Source organism: Delphinus delphis, chromosome 10 (assembly GCF_949987515.2).
Source record: "Delphinus delphis chromosome 10, mDelDel1.2, whole genome shotgun sequence".
In the NCBI taxonomy this organism is placed as follows: domain Eukaryota; kingdom Metazoa; phylum Chordata; class Mammalia; order Artiodactyla; family Delphinidae; genus Delphinus; species Delphinus delphis.
In genome coordinates this window covers 21,601,781-21,619,127 of record NC_082692.2, presented here as the reverse complement: position 1 = coordinate 21,619,127, position 17,347 = coordinate 21,601,781, and the positions used below count along the sequence as shown (strand labels likewise).

Sequence of the window (17,347 nt, the reverse complement as noted above, 5' to 3'; positions counted from 1 at the left end):
GTGCTTTCACTGCTGAGGCCTGGGTTCAATCCCTAGTGGGGGAACTAAGGTACTGCAATCCACTCGCCCCCAACCTCCACGCAAAAAAAAAAAAAAAGAAAAGAGAAAGAAATTGGGTGTATGTCTGTCTGGAGTTTAGGAGAGAAGACTGGGTTCGCAATATAAAATTGGAAGTCATTAATGTACAGATGGCATTGAAAGTCTGAACTTGGTGAGATCTTCAAGCGAGTGAGTACAGAAAAAGAAGTAGTAAAAACTTAGCCCTGTATCCCCCAACATTAAGGGTCTGGGGAGAAGAGATGAGCTAACAATAGATACAGAGCCTCTGGTAAGAGAGAACCAAGTGAAGAAAGTATATCAAAGAGAAATTTTGTAGGGTCAATTATGTCAGTGTTTCCAATAGGTCAAAAAAAAATGAAGACTAATAATTGGTCACTGGATGTAGAAAAATGATTGTATATTAGTTTATTTTCTGTCTTTCCCTAGTAAAAAGAGACTTTTTTTCCCTTGCTGTATCACTAGTGCCAAGTACAATGCCTGAAGCACAGCAGTCATTCAGTAATATTAATGAATAAATGAATTAATTAACTAACATTCCTGATGCTATCGACTGAGAGCTTTCCTGTATACTCACTAGGTTAGAGTCCTGAACAAGCAATGAAACTGTGTTAAGTAATACATGCTGATTCTCAGGGTATTTAGTCAGGATACTTTTTTCTATTTGTTAAGGTTTTAGTGTAGACTATGTTGTGTTTTTTGTTTTTTGTTTTGTCTGCATTGGGTCTTTGTCGCTGTGCGTGGGGTTTCTTCAGTTGTGGCAAGCAGGGGAGCGGGGGCTACTCTCTGTTGCAGTAAGTGGGCCTCCCGTTGCGGCGCCTCCTGTTGTGGAGTATGGGTTCCAGGAGCATGGGCCTCAGTAGTTGCAGCATGCGGGTTCAGCAGTTGCAGCACGTGGGCCCTAAAGCGTGTGGGCTTCAGTAGTTGTGGTGCACGGGCTCAGCGGTTGTGGCTCTCGGGCTCCAGAGTGCAGGGTCAGCAGCTGCGGCACACGGGCTTAGCCGCTCTGCGGTATGTGGGATCCTCCCCGACCAGGGATGGAACGCATGTCCCCTGCATTGGCAGGCAGATCACCAACTACTGCGCCACCAGGGAACTCCTACGGTTTCTTTTTTAAGGGTAATTTTCCCAGTACAGCTGGAAAGGAAAGCCAAGAAGTTGTCCTTGATTTCTGATGTCTTGATTCTATAACCGCTGAACCTAGCAGATGTTTATAGCAAGAACTTTTTATGCAACAAACTTACTCCATCAACCACAGATAAAATAAACCCATGAATTTTGAACTAAATCCTCTCTTAGGAGAAAGGTAAGGACTTGAACTCCTGGACAGGCCCTCTCATTGCAACAAAGGATGATTGATCCTTTGTCCATTAATTTGGGTCTGAGCTTTGGGTCTGAGAGTTCCACAGCCTTTGAGAGCATTCTCTTAAAGTTGAAATTGATGAAAAGATGGTATTAAAACACCGAGATTTCCCCTTAGATTTGAAAAGGCCTGTGGGACCAGTAGAAGTGGGAAGTGCTAATGAGTTGTATTTGAGGTGACCCAATCCTACAGATTCTGATTAACTGGTCTAGGGAAAGACCAGTTATTATTTTAACAAACAACTTTTTCATAGTAATTCTTATGTGCCTTCACATAAGAGACAGATCTTTTGTCCACATGATGTCTGGGTTTCTCTTTGGAAGTTAAATTCTATGGCTATTCAGAAAAACTGAGATGAGGTTGATAGAAAGTGAGAAAGAGAAAGACAAAAATCACAGCAAACCTACCCAGTTATGCTGTGACCATCCTCAAAAGGCTAAGGAAGGCTCCTCCTGCCTTTTATTTACCACCCAGAATGTAAGTACAAACGAACAGGTGTGACACTGTAGGAATAATCAAGATAATATCTCCAAGTGCAAAAACTGGTTCAAAAAACATATTGACTTTAGGGTATTTCCCATGGCCCCATAACAGACTAGAGAATCTCAGCTGGAATGTGGTTGTGATGCAATTAGGGATGAGGCATAGATGAGTAATAACTGCTTCACTTTGCACTTACTATTTGTCAGGCACTGGTACTTAAGCACTTTTCATTTATCAACACATGAATCCTCAAAACAATCCTTTGAGCGAGGTATCAATATCATTATCACACAGTTGTATAAATGGAGAAACTAAGGCCCAGAAAAGATGTGTAACTTAACCCGTTCTCACCACAAGAGAATGGTGGTATAGGTTTAATCCCAAGCCATCTGCTTCTAATGATTATGCTTAAACGTTTCACCATCTTGCATCCTTTTGGTAGTGAAGTCACAAAACAGGACATTTACATCTCCTAAAATATTTATTTTTATCTTTTACATCCTAAACAGAGAGATTATTTTTTATGTCCAAAATATATGTGGGTCTGCTTAGCGGTGCCAAGTCGGACGATTTTTCACAAGTAGAAAACAAGTACATTTTTCATTAACATGCTTACATTAATGACAAAAAATTAAGAAAAATATGTCTAAAGAAAACATATGTGCTCTCCATACGTGGACCAGGAATTTTGTACTTTTGCTTTATCTGAATCCATTACTATAACTGTCCCTCCCCAGTTCTTGTCACCAGTGACATTCACTTCACCAAATACATAAATTAAGACTTAATGAGCGCTAATTATGAGCCTCGCCTTTTAAAATCAACCAAAAAACCCTTTACTCACTTGACTCTATGAATGGACTAATTTAAGTTTAAAATGTTCTCCCTATCCTTTGTGGTAAATAAGTGATCCAGACCAGTAATAGACTACTGACTATCCCTCCAGGGACATAGAACATGCCTGCGAGCTTGATTTGACAAGATAGTTATTACCTTTAGAGAGGCAGACATGCCACTAACTAATCTTAAAGACGAATTCTTTTTCTATAAAACTTTCCCACTTTGGGATCTGAATACACTTTTTCCAAGTAACACTGCCAGACTCCAGATTGTGTGTGACTTCTTGCCAGTGGTACAGCGTATTAACTGATACAAAGTTACCCCACTTTTAATAGGTGGTTCAACTATAAGTTACTTTGTAAAAGAAAAAGTTACACAGTAGCGAACGTAGGCATCTGCAAGGACTTTCCCCACTACCTCCTTTAGCAAATTACACAACTAAAGATTCCATACCAACTCAGCGTGGATATATCCTTAGGTAAAGAATTGACTGGACAGCGATCCTAACGACCCCTGCTGTACCTAGGCGGGATTGGGAACACACGCTTCCCAGAATGAGCACAAAATTTCGCAGGCTAAAGTACAATAATTAAATACTCTTTTTAACATCTCCAAGCAATGAGAAAATTAGAGAATCACAGCTCCTTACAAGCGAAAAGTAGGAAGCCCTGAAAAGGGCCTTTTGTTAACAGAACAGACACAAAACTGAACACTCTAGCCGCCAAAGCCGTAAAGGGTGCGTCCCTGGCGCTTGAGCGCGTAGACCACGTCCATGGCGGTGACGGTCTTGCGCTTGGCGTGCTCAGTGTAAGTGACAGCGTCCCGAATCACGTTCTCCAGGAACACCTTCAGCACCCCGCGAGTCTCCTCGTAGATGAGGCCAGAGATGCGCTTGACACCACCACGCCTAGCCAAACGCCGAATAGCGGGCTTAGTGATGCCCTGAATATTATCGCGCAGCACCTTGCGGTGGCGCTTGGCGCCCCCCTTTCCGAGACCCTTCCCGCCCTTCCCACGACCCGACATAACGAACACTTACTGAAGCTCAACAAACCTTTGCTTCCACGGATCGCGGATGCAAGCTTTTATACGTCCGGTAGCGGACCGAACTGAGAACCTGAAGGCGGGAAGTCCCTCCCTAAGCGGGGGAGGGGAATTTGACCAAAAAAAAAAAAAGAAAAAGAGGCCTTCTCTGTTCCTTTGTACTGTTTCACGCTGTGGTAACTTATTTTGTTACCATGTTTTAAGGCTTTAACAATTGCTTTTGAATGCGCACGCAAAACATTAGTGTTGTGGAAAAGGGCAAAACTCGTTATCTCACCACACAGAGATCACTGCTGGTAGCTAATTTGGTATTTTGTTGAATAGATAAAAGCACATATTCTTTCAAAGAAAATGTATGCAATGCTGCATATGCCCTTTTAAAACCTCTTTACACTGGTGTATTTAACTCAATTTCCCTTGAGTTTTTAATAACAAGTTATTAATGTCTGCTTATTATTCCTTCCCATTAATTCTCCATAGCACAGTTTTAAACAATTCCCTAGCAATTCCTTAATCAGCCAGATTTTTAAAATAATTCTTTTCTCCACCAATGAAATGCCTTTAACATCATACTTGGAGCTATTACTAAAATTCTATTCTGTTCTATATACTATGGTTTCCCAAATCTATTTGTTACATTCAGAATTTGGGGATAGATGATTTTTTTTTGGTCTGGTTGATCAAGTGGTCAGCAAGCAAGATTTATGGATTTATTTGCCAGTGATAAAGTACCCTTTTTAATTTCTGTAATGTACTGGGGACACTAGTTCTTCCTATTGTGTTTCCATTAAAATGTTTTAAACATTGTAACTTGTTTCAAGAAAAAAAGAAAACGCCTTTGGGTTTTTCAGAGGCACCAGGCTTTCCTACCAACATAGGAAAGGTATAATTTCAAAGAGAACTGAAGAGGTGAAGGAAAAAATTTTAAATTTCCAACCTTTTCTCTTACAAGAGAAAGGACTCAGGTTTATATTTCAAACTGCTCTTGTTTACTCCATGACTAAAAGCCATCTAATCCCTTTAGCAATGCTTATCATTTTACAGTTACGTATGGGAGGTGGTGGAGCAAGGTGGGGTACATTGAAAGGAGAGGGAACTAGGTGAGAAACTAGAAAATGAAACAATCTACATTATGCTGTCTCGTAACTCTTAAGTCATCAAGTCCTGTCAGCACTCGATCTTAAAATTACCCCAGCTTCCAACTATTAAGGTTGAGATTTTAATAATGCATAAGGTTGTGGGCCCGTTGCAGCTTAGGGAGGAAGCACTCAGACACACTGGCTGCGAATTCGGCCTCCTTGTCAACTAATACCTTCGACTTCTGAATCCTCCAGGAGTAAGTAATTCCTTACTTCAATTTCATAGGCAGTAAGTAGCTAAGTAGCTTATTGGATAGGACCCAGAAACTAGGTAGCTTATCGGGATAGGATCCAGAAAACCTAGGATAGGATAAAGAAAACCCCAGGAGTTATTGCGATGCTCTGGCTACTTGCAGTGCAATGAGTTATCTTCAAATACTTCTGCAAACTGAAGAATACATGCATTATTAGTTCTTCACTAAGTACATGAAATCTACTTATAATAGTGAAAGGTAACTGTAACGAACATGCAAAAATGCATGAGAATCAAGGCTCCCCAAAAAACGTACAAACTTTTAATCTAAAGCTATACTTACACATTCAAGAAAACATGAAACATTTCAAAACAGACCTAACAACGGACAAGCTCTTTTTCGGAAAGTGTAGGTGGCTCTGAAAAGAGCCATTGGGTGTGAGAAAGTCTGATCAATCGCTCTGCAATCAGTGACTCACTTGGAGCTGGTGTACTTGGTGACAGCCTTGGTGCCCTCAGACACGGCGTGCTTGGCCAGCTCGCCGGGCAGCAGCAGGCGCACGGCCGTCTGGATCTCCCTGGAGGTGATGGTCGAGCGCTTGTTGTAATGCGCCAAGCGCGACGCCTCCCCCGCGATGCGCTCGAAAATGTCGTTAACGAACGAATTCATGATGCCCATGGCTTTAGACGAGATACCGGTGTCCGGGTGGACCTGCTTCAGCACCTTGTAGACGTACACCGAGTAACTTTCCTTGCGGCTGCGCTTGCGCTTCTTACCATCTTTTTTCTGGGCCTTGGTCACCGCCTTCTTGGAACCCTTCTTCGGGGCAGGTGTGGACTTGGCAAACTCAGGCATGGCGAAAAACTGCGATACAAGGGATAAACGAAGATGAGGACACCAACAGGTACCTCTTTAACAACAAGGCTTTATGCAAATGAGGTGCAGTAAAGGTTTCTAGTGATTGGTGATTCTTCTCCAGTGAAGTCATAGCTCAGTTTTGCCCAATCAAGGTAAGCATTCTGCATAGTCGCGTTTCCATTGGTCTAAGTGAAAGTAAAATGTTAGCCAATCGTATAGCTTCCTTTTCGCGCCCAGCAGGGGCTATAAAAGGTGCGCTTTAAAGCTTTTGCGTCAGTTATCTTTGGAAGCGTCGGTTGGTGTCGAGTTATGTCTGGGCGAGGCAAACAAGGCGGTAAGGCTCGCGCCAAGGCTAAGACCCGGTCTTCGCGGGCTGGGCTTCAGTTTCCCGTGGGCCGAGTGCACCGCCTGCTCCGTAAGGGCAACTACGCCGAGCGGGTCGGGGCCGGCGCGCCGGTGTACCTGGCGGCGGTGCTGGAGTACCTGACGGCCGAGATCCTGGAGCTGGCGGGTAACGCGGCCCGCGACAACAAGAAGACGCGTATCATCCCGCGTCACCTACAGCTGGCTATCCGCAACGACGAGGAGCTTAACAAGCTGTTGGGTAAAGTCACTATCGCGCAGGGCGGCGTCCTGCCCAACATCCAGGCCGTGCTGCTGCCCAAGAAGACCGAGAGCCACCACAAGGCCAAGTAGGGATCAAGTTTGGAAGCAACAAAAGGCTCTTTTCAGAGCCACTTCTATCATCATAAAAAAGGTGACACGACTTGGTACACTTTTAATTTGTTCTGTGAAGTACAGTACTGATACTCTCTAATTAGGCTTCAGTCCTAGGATATCCTCATCTTTCCTGTTCATATTTCACAGTTGTTATTTAGAAGTCAACAAAATTGACAATTGTGTTAGACTAATTTCAAAGTCACTGAAGCTACAAGGTTATTGGCTCATATCTATCTAGGTCCACATGTGGGAGTTAGGCAAGTGGCATAAGTGAGTTTTTATGAAGCCAAAGTATCTGTTGGAGGGGCCCTGAGGTGGTTTTTTTGTGAATGATACACAAACTCATTTGGGGTGTCAGAAAGATAGTAAATCCTGCATCTTAAAATTTGCTTTTAAAGAGTTGTTTTAAAACACGGTACGCAGTCGTTACTTAGGTTTATTTTCAACAAATATCACACGCTTGGATACCAGGCATTAAGGATACAATGTTAACGAGACGCCGCCGGTCCTAAAGAAAGTCTAATGGGGAGAAACAAAAGTAAATAAAGAACAATTTAGCAAGATAAGTAAGCTCAGAATATAAGGGGAGCATAGAGGAATAAGATCTGTGAGAGGTAACACTTGGTCTGAGGATTAAAGGAAGTCGGGAAATAGAGGAAAGTGTAGGGATTCCAGCAGAAAATGAGCGTCACCAAATTCATGGCTTGCGGTGTGTGCAGGCAAATGAGAAAAAGTTCGATACTGGCAAATAAGGCAGAGTGATCGCAAGAGAGGAAGAGCCAGAGGGATTTCTAGGCCAGTCCTTTGGTTTCAATGCTTTATATATACTAATGACTTCCAAATCTTATGTCCATCCCAGACTTATCTCAAGTTCAGACATACACATACATCTACTTTCTGATATTCTTGTAGATCTCCGGCGAATTCAAAATGTATATCCCAGACTGAACATCATCACTACTTTCCCAGTGAATCTTATCTTAGTACTTGGCATCACCATCTACCCATTAGCATGAGCCAAAATGGTCTGGCGTCTTGAGTATTCATTTTTGTGAGCCATTACTATAGCAAAAATCCAAGTTCCTTGTATGGAATGATGAAATTATGTTGAAATTCCAGAAAAGCTTAGGTAGAAGGATAACACTACCGGAGTTCAGCACTTAGTTTAGAGACATGGAATATTTGTATCCACATAATTAGAAATGTACACATAACTAGGACTGCTCATTTCCCCTGAATAAATCTTCAAATAATGAGGACTGAAAGATTACTTGGGGAAGCAATATACTGACTGCATATATTCAGGGGAGGGTGCCCTACCCAGCCAGCAGAAAGGGCCATCTCTGTTGTGGGCCCCTCTTGACTTAATATCTCAGTTCCCCAAGCTAGAAGGCCCTGTTTACACACTCAAGAATACCAATCTGATTAGAAATTGGCCTTAGATGTGCCCGGGGAGGGGGTGGGGGACGACTGCTTCCCATGAAATCTTTTTTCCCATAGGAAGGCTGATTCCTGGGAGGGGACACTCAATTATTTTGTGCTTAAGGTGTTAATCCAAGTAGAAAGCATTAAATCATTTTAACTTGGTAAAATATTAGCATCACCCTAAATCCCATGTGGAAATCATAGGTCCTACATTTCACAAGCCCCCTCAGAAAAGGAATGGGCATGATTACATCTGACAGTCTAATCGTAGCAGTAGTGTTTTCAGAGAAATTAGGAATGTAAGAAAGATCTAACCACTTGTTTTACTACATTGGGAGACGGAAATAACACATACACCTGGTACTTAGAAAATCACAATTATAAAGTTCACCTGTCTCCCACAAGCAAAGCTAGTAGCAGTAATTAGCAGGGAAACAGTCCTTTTTCAGTGTGCATGTAGGCGGCTCTGAAAAGAGCCTTTTGGGGTGGATGGGAGACCTTCAGGCTCACGCCCTCTCCCCGCGGATGCGGCGGGCAAGCTGGATGTCCTTAGGCATGATGGTGACGCGCTTGGCGTGGATGGCACACAGGTTGGTGTCCTCGAAGAGTCCCACCAGATAGGCCTCGCACGCCTCCTGCAGCGCCATCACGGCAGAACTCTGGAAGCGCAGGTCGGTCTTGAAGTCCTGCGCGATCTCGCGCACCAGGCGCTGGAACGGCAGCTTGCGGATCAGCAGCTCCGTGGACTTCTGGTAGCGGCGGATCTCGCGCAGGGCCACCGTGCCGGGCCGGTAGCGGTGCGGCTTCTTCACGCCGCCCGTGGCCGGCGCGCTCTTGCGGGCCGCCTTGGTGGCCAGCTGCTTACGTGGCGCCTTGCCGCCGGTGGACTTGCGAGCGGTCTGCTTAGTGCGAGCCATGACTAGATGGTTCAGCTAGCATAAAGGCGCGCCCTAGCCACCTATTTATAGCGAGAGTCACAAGCTGATTGGACAAAAGGAGAACAGGACTATCCAACCGGTAACCGGACTGGTTAGGACTCGAAAATTTTATTTGTTGTTCCCCCAATCCTCCGACAGTGTTAGTTATCTGTGACCTCAATTTTTTTTCATTTTTCCTGTAAAGTTGTTTACTCTGTAACAGCAATTTCCAGTAGAAATAAATACAAGCTACATAAGAAACAAACTTTTCTAGCAACATTAGAACAAAATAAAAACAGAAGAAATTGTTTTTAATAGTATTCTGTTTAACCTCATATATCTAAAATATTCATTTCAACATGTAATCAATATAATTGTTAGATATTTCACATTAATTTTTTTTATTTTGCAGTTTGAAATCCAGTGTGTATATTACATGTCTACTGCTTTGTTCAAACGAGCCACATATCCAGTGATCAGTGGCCACAATTGGTTAATAGTAGCACTGTACCATCACCCCTCAGCTTTCCTTCAAACACGAATTTTAAGAACTTAAAATTTTTTTTCAGTAAGTACAATCTGATTTGCATGTGAGGAATTAAAGGGTTAATAACTTCATAGGGAAACTCATCCTTACATGAACTTCTTTTCATTGTTAGTTAATATAAAACAATTCCATTGCAGCACAATTTATTTTTCTATTTTAGGAATGTAATTCCTTTGTTTTTAAAGAATCTAATTCCCCACCAGTAACCTATGTTTACCGCAAGCTACACACCCCTTGGGTTTGCATCTACATCCAATAGTTCCTTAGCAACTGGCAGAACCTTAGGAGAGCCTCCTTGCCTGGCATCTGATACATCTGATCCTCCCCCTCCCCCCAGGGCCTAGAAATTACCAAGGCAAGCTTTTTTTTTTTAAGGAAAAAATGATCTAATCCCATCAGTACAAGGTCTTTTAACAATAAAAAGACTAAGAAAACGGCATTTTAAACTAGAACTTAGCATTTTTATCCTGAAACGAATGATCATCGACTTATATAGACATCTGTTTGTATGGATGGGTGCGAGGGAGCTTGGAAAATACTTGAGAACCCAATAATAAACAATGAGTATAATTGTCAGGCACCTCAGCTAACTTTTCCAATAAGAAGCCTGAGTATTTAAATATTCCTTAATCAGCAATATAAAAGGTAATGTACACTGATGTGAAATTAGGTCTTTCTCAGATATCTTACGGCTCCAAAAATGGCCTTTGACCTAAGATACAGGTTTGGTTTGATCCCTGAACATTCAGGATGTCTAGAACCCAGAAAACAAAGATGTCTTAAAACTGCCACAAAAAGGCACATTGACCTTCCACCAGAAGTTTGTGCTTTCCAGAGGTTCATGATGCGTAGAGGTGAAGGTGACAATACTTAAGAATGACTCACTCCACATAACCCCTCAAATCTGCCAATGGTGTTGAATCAAAGTTTATAGGTTATTTCACACACTTTAACATGGAGTGGAAATCACTTCCTAACACAAGTTTTGAGGTTGGTATAATTCACCTATAATGGTCCTAAGTATTATCTAGAGTATAAGCTTTATAAACCTAGTGCTCAGTTCTTCCCAGAAAACTGTAGATGGCTCTGAAAAGAGCCTTTGGTTTGATTGCGAAACTTGAGCTGCATTAAACTAATCCAGACTTCTATTTGCCTTTGGCCTTGTGGTGGCTCTCAGTCTTCTTGGGCAGCAGCACGGCCTGGATGTTGGGCAGGACCCCACCCTGCGCGATGGTGACTTTACCCAGCAGCTTGTTGAGCTCCTCGTCGTTGCGGATGGCCAGCTGCAGGTGGCGCGGGATGATGCGCGTCTTCTTGTTGTCGCGGGCCGCGTTACCCGCCAGCTCCAGGATCTCGGCCGTCAGGTACTCCAGCACCGCCGCCAGGTACACCGGCGCGCCGGCCCCGACCCGCTCGGCGTAGTTGCCCTTACGGAGCAGGCGGTGCACTCGGCCCACGGGAAACTGGAGCCCGGCCCGCGAAGAGCGAGTCTTAGCCTTGGCGCGAGCCTTGCCCCCTTGTTTGCCTCGTCCGGACATGGCTCGGGATCAACAACGGCTATCAAAGATAAGAAGCAAAAACTTAAAAACGCATATTTTATAGGCCCTGCTAGGCGCGAAAAGGAAGCGGTACGATTGGCTAACATTTTACTTTCATTTAGGCCAATGGAAACGCCACTATGCAGGATGCCTACCTTGACTGGGCAAAAATTGAGCTATGACGTCACTGGAGAAAATCACCAATCACCAGCCACCTTTATCCCACCTCATTTGCATAAACCCTTGTTGTTAAAGAAGCGCCTTTTACTTTCCTGGTCCTTTGTTTCATTTCGATCGCAGTACTTTAGCATGCCTTAGCCTGCGACGTCCACTCCTGCCCCAAAGAAGGGCTCCAAGAAGGCGGTGACTAAGGCACAGAAGGATGGCAAGAAGCGCAAACGCAGCCGCAAGGACAGCTACTCCGTGTACGTGTACAAGGTGCTGAAGCAGGTCCATCCGGACAATGGCATCTCGTCCAAGGACATGGGCATCATGAATTCGTTCGTTAACGACATCTTCGAGCGCATCGCGGGCGAGGCGTCGCGCCTGGCGCATTGCGCTCGACCATTACATCCAGGGAGATCCAGACGGCCGTTCGCCTGCTGCTGCCTGGAAAGCTGGCCAAGCATGCAGTGTCTGAGGGCACCAAGGCTGTCACCAAGTATACCAGCTCCAAGTAAATGTGTTTATAGGCGTTACCAAACCCAAAGGCTCTTTTCAGAGCTACTTAACACTTCTCAAGAAAGCTGGGGCTCCTTGCCTGTCATTTCCGTGCGGGGGGTGGGGGAAGGTGGCGGGGAGAGAGAAGGAGGAGGTGTCTTTGCTGGATTTGGGTAATATTTGAAGAGGTGACGTTTAACCCAAATTTGGTGTTAATCTGACAAATGTTCAGACAAGGAAGTGCATTTTGGCGAGCACTTCTGGTGTCAACACTATGTTCTTTGATTCATCTAGCCCGTCTCCCCAGGTTTTGACTGGACAGACAATACCTGAAAACCTCGAGAACAACAATGACAACGCCAGGGAAATCCAGGAAGTCACTGGACTGGTTCCCTTTAGATACTAGTTTAATTTCACAGTTAGGAAGCCCCAGGTTAAAATGTTTGCAGTTTAACCCATTCTATAAGTGCGCCTGGGAGCCTGTAAGCATTGTGAATGGAAGCCATTTTTACGTGTACAGGAACTCCACACCCATTCACTGCATAGCCCTTTTTCTCGTATCACTTTGCAGCAGACCACGATGCCGTACACTAGTGCAGGAACAAAGGAACAAGACTTCAGCTGCAATACGTGATCTGAACAGATAACTCCTTAAAAGAAAAGATAGGTACCCCTGAAAAGAGCTTTTACAATTGAAAACAGCAATACTGCAATCAGCCGCCAAAGCCATAGTGGGTGTGTCCCTGGAGGTTGAGAGAACAAAGTCTACAGCGGTGACCGTCTTGCGCTTGGCACGCTGGTTATGGCGTCATGGTCACATTTCATAGTAAGACCTTCAGCACCCCGCGTCTCTGTAGATGAGACCGGAGATGCACTTGACTCCACCGCGGCAGGCCAGGCGCCGGATGGCGGGCCTGGTGATACCCTGGATGTTGGCACACAGGACCTTACCGTGGCTCTTAGCACCACCATTAACCCTAGCCCCTCCCCGCCTTGCCGTGGCCTTGCCATGTTGAGAGTACAGATAAATCGAAACTCTAAAGACAACAGTGGAAAAAAGGTGTACTCAAGGCGGGGGGTGGGGTGGGGGGGGTGGGGGGGCAGCCGTTTATTTGAATTCTTCGGACCAAATTCAAAACTAGAGAAACTCGAGAGGGAAAGACTCGCATTTCTCGTTCCGCTCCCTTCCTTGTTCCAAACAAAGGCGGAACTCCCGAAGTAGCTGAGTTCATCTTGGATAAGGTGAGGCCTAAGGTGCGGTGCCCTTGGAGGGAAGAAAAGGTGCTGTGGACTCAGAGATGTATTTTAGGCACGAAAAAGAGATTAACCAGAGAATGCGGAATGTGCTGGATGGCCTAGGGGCAGGGATGGATGGAGGCTCTTTTTAATTGTGCCCGTTTTAAGCACTTTGAATTTTGAATCATATGTACACATTGTCCATAAATAAACAAACAAAACACAGGTAAGATAATAAATGCTTCAGTAGAGATGTGCATGGAAAGCCCAAAGAGCCCAGAATAAATAATATTACCAATAAAGGAGGGTGGGGTACAAAACAGCATTCTGGATACTTGAAGTAAGAAAGTGGATATCACATTCAAGGCATTGGAAATGGTTAGTGGGACTAAAGTCTACAGGAGTGGGCTTCTCAAAACGATGACAGGATTTTAGTATAAAACCACTAGGTATGAACCATGAAACGTTTATCAAATAAGATTCTGAAGTATTCACGATTCAAGATGCCAATTTAGTGTTGTATGGTTATTTAAATGAAGCAGACTCTCACATTACTCGTTAAATTAATCTAGCAGTCATACGAGTTTCTTTGTTCCCCTGAGCATGAAGGAGAAAAAGAAAGTACCATTGGTCCATTTTGGAACTAGTAGTCCTCTTTTTAACAAGCTAAAAAGAGATGTCAAATACAACATTGTTACCTTTGCAGCCAGCCAGGGATCAGAATTGCAAACTGCATAGATCTATATCTAAGGAATATGCAACAATGTCTAATGTTTGGACTTCCTAGGAGATGTCTTACAAATCAAATGAGACTCCCACATTTTTATTAACTGAGAACAGACAACTCGGTGGTAGTTTTGAACACCGGCAGAGAATTCCATATTAGACAGGAGAAAGAGAATCTGACAACTCTTTAGATCACATTCTTTTGACTACTTTTATGAAGGAGGATTGGAACTGTAATTTCAGGGTAGAGGAACATCTTACTTTTTTGAGAATCATTAATTATAGACTTTCATTTTTAAGGTTAGGTTCTGAAATTTAAGTAGTTAATATTATAAGAAAGAGCAGGCCTGAGTTCATATTTTACATGAAAAACAGAAAAAAGACTGCAGAGGATTTTATCCTTCAAAAGGGCTTTATCTTCCACCATCCAGGAAGTCCTCTCTACTGTACAGATTGGCTTATTGTCAATAATAAGGGTATTCTTTGTTTTTTGTTATTTTCATATGTTTAGTAGGTACATTCCTCACCTTCGTTCATGCAAGTTTTTTAATAAATTTGTTTTCTATAACCTCATATTCTTCTATGAGAACCTACTATTTAATCTGTCTCAGCAGGTTTATAAGACAGAAGTTGTAACAGAGATGCGAGAATCCATAGAGCGTAAGGAGGGCCTGCTTTCCTTTCCAGTGTTTCTATGAGCCTTAGTTTTTATAAACTGGAAGTAACAATGGAATGCTTCAAGCTGGGACTTTATTAGGATTCTTACATCTGAGGAATATATTCACGATAACAAAACTCACAAGAGATGCTCATCAAACTAGAATTCACTATATTAGTTGTAATGAGAAGTATGCCTGGCCTGACTGACCAATTTGTTGGTCACAAATTGCTTTAGTAAGTCAAGAAAGTAAATGAAGTAGCCTGATTCCTAAGGAACATTTTCATAAATCTTTAATAGTACTATAACTTCTCTCTCTTTATTCTTGGTACAATTGTATCTTAAACAGTCACACTTGCAATCTAGCATGAATTGATTGTCTCCCTGGAGGATTTTGAGGTAGAGGTCACCAACAATCCTCACACCTCACCTTTCCTTTGCTCAGATCCTAGCATTCCATCTCAACTCCCGTGCACATATCTGTCATTAAATTGTTGGAATTTCACTTTTATATCATTTTACATTTGACTGCATGATTTCTTAATATCTGAGAAACATTAGAGATTTGGAAGTGCTTTCAAAGAACCTCATCCATCTATTCCTGCTCCTGTTATGACCAGGTTCTATTTCTGTACCCTTTCTTTAACTTCTGGGAAAGAACCCCACGTAAGGTTTATAAAACTGAATTCCCAGATGAGAGCCCCCAAAGATGCACTTACATATGGGAGAGGTTAGCACCCTTCAGGCTCTCAAATGTGTTGATTTAGAAACTCAATATCTGTGTGTACAAAAAAAGACTACAGACTTAGAATTTTAAAACAAAACTTTGTCATTTATAAAACTGTGCTGCAGGAAGAAAGGGAAAGGGGTGAGAAGGAGACCTGCAAGCTTAACCAAGCAGAGGTCCAACCAACCTCTCATTTAGTGGCCCCCAGGTTTTCCTCTCCCTCTCCATGCAATGAAGGTAGGAGTTAGAACTCTTAGATACCAAGACCATGTTTCCTTGGCAAAACAAGACAAAACAAAACAAAATACCAGAAAATGGATGATCTGAGGTCACCGAGGGGTGACTTCACTACCACAAAGAGGCAAATGCCATTCTGGTCACCGTGCGGATCACAGACAAGTCAGTGAAACTCGTACCAGTTTCCTTATCCGCAAAACAGGGGTAGAAAGCCAGCCCAGTTTCATCAAAAAGTTGTTTGGATCGAATAAAACAATATATGTATCAGGGAAATAATTAAGCATCATACAATAAGGGAAGAAGAATTATATAGAAAGTATTGCCAATTCCAGTTATAAATCAGGCATATCATTGTAGAGCCAATGATTTTATGTGACCCAATCAGCCAGCAAAAGGGAAATTAATTTATTTCATCATCAAGTATTTGTTAAGCACCTATGATTATGTGACAAGCACTATGCTAGTATGGAGGATACACAGTGAAAAAAAGCCTGTGAAAGTTTCTTGGGAAAAAAAAGCCTGTGAAAGGGGAAAAAAAAAGGCTGTGAAAGTTCCTGCTCATGTGACACTTTGAGGGGAGGGGTAAGCTAGGCAATAAAAAAATAAATTAATAAAATTCTTAATATATCAGCTCCTTAGTAAGTGATTTGGATAAAAATAAAGCAGGAAAGGGGATAAGAAGTTGGGGATCTCAATTTTAAGGAGGGTATGCAGACAAGGCATCGTGGAGGAGTCATTGGCATAAAGTGCTGAGTCACTACCTGGGGAAATCTGTTCCAGGCAAAAGGAACAAGTAACCAAGTCAGGTACTTAGTGTGTTCTGGGAACTGCAAGAGGCCGTTGTGGCTGGGGAAAGGGAGCTATGGGGTGAGCAGTTTTGAGCTTCTTGTGTCTTTTTCTCTTAGTCCAACTTAATTTCTGCACAGAGCCTTGGCAGCCTGCATGTTTTCTAAATAGCTGCTGAAAAAAATGCCCTGCAAAGCAAGACGAGATGGTGCCACCTCTGCAAGGCTCTAGATCCAGGAAAGCAAACAGTATTATTGCAAAACCATCCCGAAAGAGGTGAATTCCAACAAAGGAGTCTTGTTCTCAGCCATACCCCAGCACCAAGTGCAGAGCCTGGAATGTACACTCAGTGAATGACACCCCAACAAATGTTTTTTTACAGCTTAATATAATAACCATACATAGCACTTAGATGGTGTCTTTAGGGGAGTTTTCTTATCTCTAATCATCCCACTCTCACAAAACTCCACGCAAGCCCAACAATTTTGTAAACAATCATCATTTTTGAAAACATATGACAAACTTAAATAGCCCCATAAGAAGACACTGACGTTCACTAAAACATTACTTATAGTGGCAAAAAATTGGGGACACTCCTACTGAGTAAAACTAAGGGAGATCAGGAAAATTCCTGTTTCTAGAGTTGTTCAGGTTACTGTTACTGCATAATAAGCAGCCCAAGCTCGGTGGCACAAAACATTTTATTATGTGCATGGATTCTGTGATCAGGAATTAGGGCAGAGCACAGCAGGAATGGCTGTCTGCTCCAAAATGTCTGGGGCCCCAGGTGGAGGGTCACTGACTTGTGATTCTTGGGACAGCCGCTGAGGGCTGGAATCGTCTGGAAGCATCTTCACCCACATGTCTGGCAACTGACACTGGCTGTGGGCTGGGACTGTCTGCGAGAGCACTTTTATGTGGTCTGGCTTCGTAACTGTGTGGTGGCCCAGAATGTTCAGACTTCTCATATATTCCAAAAGTGAGTCTCCCAGGACACTTAACCAGAAGCTGTGACTTCCCATCTCAGGATAAAAGTCAAAATCTTAACCAGGTCCCACACAGCATTGCCAGTTGTATATAAGATGATTAAGTGGGAGGTACAAAGCTGGAAGCAGGGATTTCACCCTTAGAAAAGGTCCCTGAAAACCCAGATGAAAATGTCGTTTTACAAAAGTTGAGGAGTCCTAACGAT

At 43.1% G+C, this 17,347-nt stretch overlaps 5 protein-coding genes and 2 pseudogenes across 5 annotated transcripts; 2 read left to right on the top strand and 5 right to left on the bottom strand.

Annotated features, from left to right (window-relative positions):
* Window positions 1-3,260: 3,260 nt before the first annotated feature.
* Window positions 3,261-3,909, bottom strand: LOC132432768 (histone H4). The gene has a single exon (XM_069541098.1). The coding sequence runs from the start codon at window positions 3,767-3,769 to the stop codon at window positions 3,458-3,460; it is 312 nt and encodes a 103-aa protein (XP_069397199.1). The 5' UTR covers window positions 3,770-3,909; the 3' UTR covers window positions 3,261-3,457.
* A 1,617-nt stretch (window positions 3,910-5,526) lies between these two features.
* Window positions 5,527-5,983, bottom strand: LOC132432760 (histone H2B type 1-L-like). Its single transcript, XM_060023515.2, has one exon. It carries the CDS (start codon window positions 5,973-5,975, stop codon window positions 5,595-5,597), a length of 381 nt encoding a protein of 126 aa, XP_059879498.1. The 5' UTR covers window positions 5,976-5,983; the 3' UTR covers window positions 5,527-5,594.
* Window positions 5,984-6,274: 291 nt separating this feature from the next.
* Window positions 6,275-7,388, top strand: LOC132432734 (histone H2A type 1-H). The gene has a single exon (XM_060023482.1). The coding sequence runs from the start codon at window positions 6,288-6,290 to the stop codon at window positions 6,672-6,674; it is 387 nt and encodes a 128-aa protein (XP_059879465.1). The 5' UTR covers window positions 6,275-6,287; the 3' UTR covers window positions 6,675-7,388.
* A 1,097-nt stretch (window positions 7,389-8,485) lies between these two features.
* LOC138413854 (histone H3.1) lies at window positions 8,486-9,040 on the bottom strand. Its single transcript, XM_069541096.1, has one exon. The coding sequence runs from the start codon at window positions 9,038-9,040 to the stop codon at window positions 8,630-8,632; it is 411 nt and encodes a 136-aa protein (XP_069397197.1). The 3' UTR covers window positions 8,486-8,629.
* Window positions 9,041-10,703: 1,663 nt separating this feature from the next.
* LOC132432729 (histone H2A type 1) lies at window positions 10,704-11,137 on the bottom strand. The gene has a single exon (XM_060023477.1). It carries the CDS (start codon window positions 11,123-11,125, stop codon window positions 10,733-10,735), a length of 393 nt encoding a protein of 130 aa, XP_059879460.1. The 5' UTR covers window positions 11,126-11,137; the 3' UTR covers window positions 10,704-10,732.
* A 297-nt stretch (window positions 11,138-11,434) lies between these two features.
* LOC132432750 (histone H2B type 1-C/E/F/G/I-like) lies at window positions 11,435-11,805 on the top strand (annotated as a pseudogene).
* Window positions 11,806-12,498: 693 nt separating this feature from the next.
* On the bottom strand, window positions 12,499-17,177 carry LOC132432954 (histone H4-like; annotated as a pseudogene).
* Between the last annotated feature and the right edge of the window lie 170 nt (window positions 17,178-17,347).